The 10,207-nt window shown below is 47.1% G+C and overlaps 1 protein-coding gene across 1 annotated transcript; it reads right to left on the bottom strand.

Annotated features, from left to right (window-relative positions):
• Positions 1–3,125: 3,125 nt before the first annotated feature.
• TSTD1 (thiosulfate sulfurtransferase like domain containing 1) lies at positions 3,126–6,174 on the bottom strand. Its single transcript, XM_081997186.1, has 4 exons — positions 5,525–6,174; positions 5,172–5,342; positions 4,798–4,957; positions 3,126–3,456 (listed from the first exon to the last, which is right to left on the bottom strand). The coding sequence occupies exons 1-4, from the start codon at positions 5,607–5,609 to the stop codon at positions 3,393–3,395; spliced, it is 480 nt and encodes a 159-aa protein (XP_081853312.1). The 5' UTR covers positions 5,610–6,174; the 3' UTR covers positions 3,126–3,392.
• Between the last annotated feature and the right edge of the window lie 4,033 nt (positions 6,175–10,207).

Raw genomic sequence — 10,207 nt, 5'->3', positions numbered from 1 at the left:
AATAAATCAATGCAACTTGACCACTGTGTGAAGTTCTTATACAGGAACTGTTCTTCAGGTAAAGATCAGTCTTCTCCCATATACCACAAAACCTGCTAAGAAAGCCGATGTTTGAAGTTAGGGGTTTCACACTATTAATGAAGAATTCTGGCTGGAGTGATTAAAAGTTTTCTTGCTGCTCAAAAGCCTTTGCAGACTTTACTTCACACCTAAATTACCTACGTGACCTAAACCTCAGAGCAAAAATATCAGGCACTTCTTGATGGTAAATAGAAGTATCTTAAGTCATTCCTCTCCTAGAGAGGTAAGGGTAGTTTTACCAGCTCTGATGCCAGTGTGAACAGCGAAAGACAATAAAGTGCAGCTGGAGGAACTGGATTCAGTGATGACAGTTATAAAAAGAAAGATGTAAAGTGGAACAACAGGAAATGGAACATATGTGAATTCAACAGCTTTGCTACCAACCAGACAGAAAAAATCACTTTCACTGTGCTTCATTTCAAAGGAGAGAAATGCATAAAAATTAGGTATCTCATTAAAAGAGAGGTAGCTGAAAGTCTTCGCAGATTATATGCTTATAGGTGTCAGCAAACACAGGCCATCTATGCCAAAAAGACTTGAAAAATCTAAAAGGAAGCAAACTGAACTGGATCAGACAAGTTATTTAACTCGAAGAGCGTAATTTGAAAAGCAAGTTGTATCCACATAAGGAAGATACAGAGGAAGACGCAGAAAGGATCATTGTCTTTGACCAGCTACAGATAGGTTGAGAAACACCTTGCAAAAAACTACCCAGACTAATAAAAACTAAATCTGCCAAGACTAATAAGAACTAATGAAAATAAAAAAGAGGTATACAGTGGCTTTCCTATTAAAAAAAAAAACCCCACAACTCTTCAGCTCAGAGAAGATAGCAGAGCTCTAGAAAAATCATGAGTGGTGTGAAGACTGATGAGGTGACAACTGTTCATCACTTCTGACAGAAGCAGCAGGAGCATCTGGTGAAAACAATACATGCCAAGCTGAGACGCATCAAAAGGGAAAGACGACTTCTCACACAGCGTTGTTAAACCCAATGCAGCCTGCTGTGACTGCTGGGAGTTTGTGTTGAAAATTTACAAATACACAAATATACAAAGATGTGCAAAGCCTGAAGGAAATATCAAAGCACTCTTGAGTTGTAAATGAGAATAATCTAGGGACTGTACTGCTACATACTTGTCCTGTTCTACGCTCTTCCTCGGTTGTTTATTATTGGTTGCTGCCAAACAGAAAGTAACAAGCTAGAAAGATCTTGGTGTGACCCAATATGTCTGACTTTTTCATTTTTTGTGGCTGTGTAGTTTTAGATATTCCCAACAAACGTAGCTACAAAAGGAAGCATTGGCCATGTATGACTAAATTGTGACTAAGTTTAGTTGATTAGATCTCCTTGCTCTTTGTTCATCTGTATACAAAGTTTGGTGGCTTGGTCAATACAGCTAGGCAGGATTAATTACACATTTAGCTAAATATTTTCAGGGTGTCTCAAATTTTCTACACAATCTGACCTTAATGATCTGGATCAAAAGGCATTGTTAGTCCTGGTAAGGCCTGGCACAACACAGCCAACAGTGAGCTTCAGTTGCGCCTTTGCCTGTGTGCCCACAGCATTGTGAAACTGTCAGTCTAGGTCACGTCAAACAGGCAAAATTAATAGATCATAGGATTTGGCTAAATACAACAAAACTGCTGGCATCTGTTACTCCTCCCGCTCCAGTCTGAAAAAGACTTTTCAAGAGCGAGAGAGTGAGAATTGCAGAGTAATTGACCACAACAAGGTTCATCCTGGTGTTTTAATTTCATCTTACTCCCATTAATTCATCAGTTAAACTAAACTAGTATTTTGGGAATTAGTCTTAAATTCTAGTTCTAAAGTTGTGGTTTTTTTATGGATTGGAAATAAAGTATAGCAATAAGACTGCTAAAAAGTCAATGATACTTTGAAGAAAAATGCACTCATTACTTGCTATTATGACAGCTACGCTACAGGGTCTCTAATGGCAAAGACGAGAGAACAGAAACCCCTCTAAGATACATGGTCAGGGCAGCACAACTAACACAGCTGGCTGTGCCAACTACGGCAGTTCTCTAGAAACAAATGGCTCCGGGACTCATTAGAAATAAAATTCTAGTAAGATTAGTTAGTTTTTCTCCTCTGTTCTCTAAACTCGAGAGGGTATGTTCTTTAGGTTCTCTTCTCACCGTGCAGACTGCAGTGTCAGAATGGAAGAGCAGAAGGGTAGGTGCACATTGCCTGCAATACTGATTAGAGCAGAACCAGAAATTTAGATTCCCTTTTCCAGACATCCTGCAGAATTCTGAACTTGTGCCGGGACTCAAATTGTCTAGAGGCCAAAGCAATTCACCTTTGCTAGTTCCCCTGAACTGCTAACAGCATTAAAAAAAACCCACTCACCCACCCAAAAATCCTTAAAATTACGCCTATGCAAATTTATAGGTGGGGATGGGGTGGGTTGGTTTGTTTTTTAACATCTAAGACATGCAAATTAACATACATAAAAGGAGGAACGGAGTTTAGTTACTTCCTTGGACACCTCAAATTTTCTAGCCTAAAATGATTACATCTCTGTAATAATAACTTCAAATATAGGCAAGTTCTCACTTGATACTGAGCTGCTGAGGGAACAGAAGTTGTTGACTGAATGCTGTAGCATTTTGTGCTTAGAAGCAGATCTGCATATAAAAATAGGTGTACTTTTAAAATAAAGAATTGCACACCACCTTGAACAGCGAGTATTCTAGCATCAGGTGTTTCCCTTTGTATTTTCTGACCGGTAGTGAAGTTTTTGTCTTACAATCACACAGTACAAACCTAAAAATCTGTACTCTACTTGTACTCCTTGAAAAAACAGCAACTACTTTAAAACTCCAGCCACACATGAAGTATAATAAATCTGTGCTTAGGGCAGTTACCTCAATTCTGTTAAGAGTATCTGCAGTTTAACTATTCTAAACAAACTACTCAACACAGTTACTTGGGAAAGGGTAATTTTATTTGTCCCATCATCATTAGTTTAAACAGTCATAAACTACATCATACAAAAATCTTGGTAAACATAATAAGCACTTAGGTTCTCTTCACGTACTTTCACTAGAAACACAGCCCAAAGTGAAGACTGAACAAATTTAACATCCTCTGTTCGTGTCGTAGTCTTTAGATATAATTTAAACCAAGCAGTTAATATGCATGGCTATTTGCAGGTGAATGTCTATTGACTCACAAAAACAGTAGTGGGCTGTATGCTGGAAGTGGAATGCACGTAATTTGAATGCCAAAACCTACAAACCACCCTGAAGCCTTGATGCAGCCAGGGCTGGGGTAGTCATCTTCATTTTTTCTCTGGAGGTTCATGTTTTACCCAATCCTCAAAGCCACCACCATATTGCTGAACTCTGAAAGCATGCAGAAGATACAACGTTAAGGACTCTTCTTGAAAAAGGTATCTAAGAAGACATGGCCAAAAGAAACAACCAAAAAACCAAAAACCCAAAATAAAAAAACAACAACAAAAAAATCAGAGAAAAAAAAAAGGCAAAAAGCATACAGAAATTCACTGAATCAATGAGCCAGATGGACATTCCTTGTACTCTAATACTGCCTGCTTCCATGCAGTGTGTTCTGTAACTCTTTTCTACCAAGTGACACAATGCTGGGGATCAAACATTGAGCAAGTAGTAGCAGCCAGATCAATGAAACAGTGTGCCACTTCCTTTTTTAAAGGGAGAGAACAGACTCACCGTGGTGGGAGATTTACATGTGATGTCTAATACTTCCGATGTCATCAAATAAATGCAGCACACTGATACTGACTTTCTTGCAAACCTACATGCTCTATAGACCTGACATAAGCCTGCACAAAACCAAACTCTGGAAAATAAAAACCCACCACACAAAACAATACTGACTTCTTCAATTGGGCAGCATGAAAAACAGGTAATGGAGGATATTTTGCACTTATTAAAACAATATATTTATAAAGCAAGAACATGGTTCCATACTTTTGACTAGAATTAGCAGGGATATTGAGGTTCATGAATTGCAGTTCAGTGAGAACATGAGCAAACAACCAATTTTTAAAATTCTATCTGCAGTCTTCAAGCCAGTGAGGCACCTTCTGGCACAGGCGTAACAATTCTGCCAACCAAACGCTGCTTTTGTTTTCACTCTATCAATCTCATTGTCTTTTTAGCTACTGCCTTCACTGCTTTACTCCTGGCAAACAATCCAATGCTTTACTGAAAACAAAGGCATACTTTGTCAACAGTGAACTGTACAGACAGAACTGCAACTTAACAAAGGGTGTGGTTTCATAAACTATTTAATCTAATTTAAGATTGTACTTCCACCAAAACGAGCAGTTCTCCACCTTTCCAATTGTCCTGCATCTCAGGACTAGTGCTTATGACGCTGTATAAGCAAGCAACGTCTCGGCGAGGGAGCCCAAAGAGGCAGAAGGACCCTTCAGTGGCAGCGTGGTCTTGCAGCAGATTGTGTCACCTGCGGCACGTGCAACCTGCAGTTGTTTTGCAGAGCAATACACCTCACTTTGCTGGAACAGCCAATGGCATCTTTCAAGGTTCAGTAGAGACAAGAGGGTCTTACATACTCAAATACCAGTCGTTTTTTTGATATTCCATACTTAAATTTTTACCCTTGCCCACAAGAAGCAGAGTGGAGTTCTGCTTCATGGAGGGAGGCCATATTAATCCTATCTTTACACACACAAGTCATACCTGCTGAAACCCAAGGACATGGCAGAAGCGAGTGCTTGTTTACTTCTTGTTCCTGCCAAACAGGAAAAAATCACAGGGTCTGACTTGGATGGCATCTTTTGATTGTACTGCTCCTTGAACTCTGTTGGGTCCATTTGTAGAGCTTCCACTAATTCACCCACTGGGAAATAGAGAAGAAAGAAAGTTTTATTTATTCTCCATCCCCAGACAGGCTTACACTGTAAGGCCTCCAATTCCTCTGGAGGAAAAGTTCAGCCTCACAACGTACTAGCAGCTGTCTAGCACAGCTCCTCTTTGCTCAGTCACCGCCGCTTGTCCACAGACTTGACCCAGGGGACGCCCAACGTCTCCACATAGCAGCGTTAATAACTTACAGGGTATGCTGATGGACGCTGGGATTTTTCCGTATCTGTCGATCTCCCACCTCTCCCGCACGTCTATATGGAGGACGTTGGCCTTCTTCAAGTCTTTGAGCTCCCGGTAGGAAAGGCTCGGCGCACCGCCGGCACAGCGGCTGCGGCTGGGGGCACCCGCGGCCCCGGGACCTGCCAGAGAGGCGCAGCCCCTGAGCCCACAGCAAGCCCCCGCTCTCCCGGCCCCTCGGGGAAGGGCATCGCCCCTAATTAAACGTTTAACATATTCACACGGGGCAACCCCCGCCCCGGCAAATCTCACCCCACCGCCCGCCGTCGGAGCGGCCCAGCCGCTACTCCGCCCCCCGCCTCACCGGGCGCCGCCGCCCGCCACCAGCCGCCGCTCGCCGCCCGCAGGGCCCGCGCCGCCTGCCACCAACCCCAGCCCCCGACTCCCATCAGCCCGCCTCCGAAAATGGCGGCCGCCCGGGCCAGGCCGTCCTTGCCGCCTGCCGCCAGCCCCCGCCGGCGGGGGAGGAGACGGCTCCCCGGGCGGCACCGCCTTCTCCTCAGAGGCGGGGGCCTGGAGGCCTTGAGCCGGCACTGGCCCGCTCAGGGGTTCGGGAAGCACTAGCGAGGTACAGGCTGGATTAAAACCCATCAATTTTTTTTTTTTTTCCCCCTTGTCAATCCCTCTGATTTCTGACAATTTATGACTCGGCATCGATAAAATATTTGCACGCTGGCATCCGATGAATTTACATCTCGGCATTGCGTGCAGCCAGCGACGGCATCCGCCTGGCTCAGGAAAGGCCTGGATTTCGCCGGAGCTATAAGGAGCCGAGCGGCCGGGGCCGATAAGCCGTAGGCCAGCTGCTCGCCGCCATGCGTGGCACCTGCCGCGCCGGGGGCAGCCGGGGCAGGCAGCCGCTGCCGTCCGTTTCGGTACATCCAGCAACTGCCACTTTCCCTGGGCAGGGTAATTTCCACAACTGAGGCAGCTGTTGAGAAGCCTTAAAGTATCAAAGGCTGGGAGATCAAATAGGGATGAAGAATTTTGATGCCAAATCCACTCAAAGTAATTAAAAAAAAAACAAACCCTCAGTGTTGCACCTGAGGAGAAAAGGTGATGCTGGCACTGGCCTGCGCCACTTTTACCCTTGCCGCTGTCCCCTGCAGCCGCAGGAGCTGTGGTCCAAGGGTAATAACCACATCCCTAGTTTTGACATGCTTTGGTTTTGAAAGCTGTCGGTCTTCCAGCCCCAAGGACTGATGGCCAAGACATGTTTTAAGGGGAGAAACGAGGGTCCCTCTTTTCAGTATGCCGTATTTACTACATACCTTTGTAGATACATTATGTACCAGCAGTTCCAGTCTTTAAAGGCAGGCGTGCTGGATCTTTTCTCTTCATAGAAGATGCTTTTTGAGGAGTATGTTGTTGAAGCTTTACTAATGAGAGTTTTCCTCCTCAAAACGAGAACAAAATATTTCTCGGTACTGTAAAGTGTGACAAATCGAACCTGGCACATATAACTGGTTCACTAGCTGCCCTTCTGCCAGCCTCTCCATATGGCCTCCTTGACAGGCATTTGCAAGTTGTCTCTTTGAAGCAGTGTATCTACATACAAGTCAAAGTTTTATGTGTTTTCCATTTTCAGCAAGGTATGAGTGGAATACACTACTTCTAGAAATTCTCTTTTGAAGTATAATTTACTGTATATTTTATCTGTAGTAAAATAACGACCACGGTTACTCCACATTTATATTCACTATAAGGACCATAAAGCATGCGATGTGGAGCGTCAGGATACTTGTTGTATGAAATCCATATCCACATGAAATTGCATTTTTATAAATTAATTTATGGTTTTAATTTGACCCTGGATCATACATATATACACACAAAGAAAGAACATCACTAGCTCGCTTGCAGAAATAAGAATGATCCACTAGCCATCTTGTGAAAGACTGAGAGTCTGAAGTCAGAGGAGATCAAGCTAGGCAAACTCTCCCGGTTGGTGAAAGGGTGGGAATTCAATTCCCCTCTTGCATTCATGGCACTGTCATCCAGCACTCACTCAAACCCTCCTTAGCAGCTTTCTTCATTTTACCCAAATTAAGATTAAATTAAATTAAATACCCAAATTAGGATTAAGATCTCCATTTCATCTCTTCTTCATTTCACTCTCTCCATTTCTGCCCACCTCCCATACTCATCCCCAGTGGCGTCATTTCCCAGCCAATTACCCAGCTGCACTTACCCTTGCACATGCTTTATCCTCATCTTCTCAGTTGACTGAAGCCTTTGTTGATTGAAGAAATGGTTCACAGACCTTTATCAAGTCTCACTGCCTTTCTGATTTTTTTTGTTACATCTTCTTTTTCTGACTATTATCTGTTTTTTTTCCCCCTATAAACTTTTCAGCCTTCCCATAGTATTCTTCACCACGCCTTACTATTTGCTTTTGGCTTTCCCTCTCTGCTTTCTCTTTTCTTTCTGTAATGCCCCTGATTGCTGATGCTCTTGTGTTTGTTTCTTCTTTGCCCTTGCCTCTTCATTTTCTCTCATTATCAAACCCCAGACATGACTCAGTCTCAACATTGGCTTTCTTTGGCTCTGCTTTTGCGTTGTTGAGTGCTTCTGGAGGAAAGCTGTGAACCTGGCTGATTCCTGTGACAAATCTGTTTTCCTAACATGCAGCTCTAATTTCTATCCCATTTTTCCCAATACAATGGGAACCTATGCATAAAGCCTGCTGTCCTCACTCTCTGCATAGAATTCAAAGTATTTCCTTTGGGAAACATTTTCTCACCTCATCTTTTCCATCTCTTTTGCTTGCCTTCCCCTTCTGCCAGTGCCCTGACGTTCTACCTCTTCCAGATATTCCTCTTCTCCTCTCCTGTGCTAAATGAACATATTCCCCTTCACATCACACTATCCCCCTTTCACACACATTCACTTTTCCTTCCTTCTCTTTAACCTTTTAATCTAGTTATTGCTCTTGCACTGCAGAAATACTTTAATGTCTTCTGTGCAGAGAGGAAGGACCCACTTCTCTATCCAACTTGTTTCAGATTATTGTCCCGTATTCTTTCTCCCTTTCACAGATTCCATGAACAGTGTTCGGGGCTCCTCTGTTACGTGGTCTGTAGTCTGCCTGCAGATCTTTGTGCTCAGTTGTCACCACTGTTATTGAAGCACCTAAAGAATTCCTCCTACCTAAATCAAATTCTGCTTAATCTGTCAATGTCTTTCAACAATAGTCTTCCTGACATCTTTTCTTTGCTTGGTCCAATGACTTCTACATGCTTCTCTAACCATTCTTTCAGCCTGTTTATCAGTAGATCCACCACAGGTTCTCCACCCTTGGTTTTTCAGGGGTGCCACAGCACTATCACCTTTTCTTCCTTTTTCTCTATGCCTTATCACTGGATAATCTTATTCCAATAAAACTACGATCTCTCAGTCCTTAATTCGGATTTACCTTCTGACCAAATAAAGCCCCCCTTGCTGCCTTAGCCACATGCCGAGTTTAATTTCAGTCCCAGTCTCTACTAGCTCTTTGCTTGTCTGCTGGACACCCCTTACTCTGCCTGTCCCTCAGCTGGGATACCCACCTTTGATTCTGATCTCCCTCCAGTCCCTCCCACGGTGGCAACCCTGAAAATCTGGGGCTCAGGCCCTTCTGCACAACCTCTGTGTATGATGATCCACACTCTTGTGCACAGGCAAACCTGTTCGCTTGCTCCCCACGTGCACAAATCCAGTGCAATAGCCCCAGCTCTTTCAGCCAAGACCCTGCCAAATTCAGATGCGAAGGTAACCCGATCACGTCCCCCCTTCCTTTGCACCTCCTTCCCTTCTCGGCCTTGAGCTTCTCGTGTGCCCCGCAGCCAGGCCTGCCGCTGCCTGTTGCCTCTCCGCGGGCCCAGGTACGCTCCCGCCCAGCCGGCAGCCACGGGCAGCCCCGCGTCCCCACCTCCCTTCCTACCCGGGAGACGCATTTTGCCCTCGAACAGGCACCACCCGCCCTCCACGCTACCTGTGCCCTCCTTGCCAGCGCGTACGGCGCCAGGGGCAGCCGACCTGGGGCCAGCGGGGAGCCGCCCGGGCTGAGGCTGGGGCGGGGAGCGGCGCGGCGAGGCCGGGGGCGGGCCGCGCCGGGCGGAGCGGCCCTGGCTGCGGCCCAGCTTCCTCCGCCGCTTCCTGCCGCCGCACTTGCTTGCCTGTCTGCCTGCCGCCCGCTGCTGCGTGAGTGTGGGGCGCTCGGGGCCGGGAGTGGGGAGTCCGCCAGCCCAGCTCAGGGGGCAGGTCGGGGGCCGCGGCGGGCTCCTCGTGCGGAGGCTGGGGGGCCGGGGAGCCGAGGCGCGGCGGCCGCGGCTGGAGGGCCGGGCCGATCTGCCCCGCCATGGCGGCGGCCGGGCCCGCGGCCTGCGGAGCCGTGTCCCGGGGGACGCCGCGCAGGTGCCGCCGACGGGGCGCGGGGAAGTGGGGCGCGACGCTTGTGCCGAGCTGAGCCGGGCGGACCGGGGGGCTCTGCCCCGCCGTGGCCTCGGGCCGGGCGGGCCGCCCTCCCTGCTGCCGGGGGCGCCCGGGGCAGCCCTGCCCGGCGCTTCTCCCGCGGAGTCCTGAACTGGTGGCCGAGTGGGGCTCGCGTGGGTCCGTTTTGGGTTGCCGGTACTGGTGCCGACGTTCGCTGTCGCTTTGAAATAGGTTAACCCTACCGTGACACGAGAACGGCAGCACCGGCCGTCTCCCTGACCCGCTGTAGGTTTTCTCGGTCTGTTAAATTAGCGACAGTCGGTAGCGTCGCCTTCGGTTTGGTTTAAGCATAAGCTGCGTTCGCTTCGCATTAGGGGAGTTAGCAAGCGCGTGCACTTATAAAATGGTCTTGCGGTTCTGTGTCATGAGGCTGGCGTGATTATTCCTGCCCCACTCTGACAGCGTGGCATATGCCGGCCTGGTGATGCCACCGCGGCCTGCTGCCACGGCGGCGCGAAGGCAGGCTGCGGGCTCCCCACCGCAAGGGTTGTGGCAGGCGGCGCGTGTGGCCGCA

Source organism: Phaethon aethereus, assembly GCF_964289735.1.
Source record: "Phaethon aethereus genome assembly, chromosome: 3".
Lineage (NCBI taxonomy): Eukaryota > Metazoa > Chordata > Aves > Phaethontiformes > Phaethontidae > Phaethon > Phaethon aethereus.
This window is presented reverse-complemented; position numbering and strand designations above follow the sequence as displayed.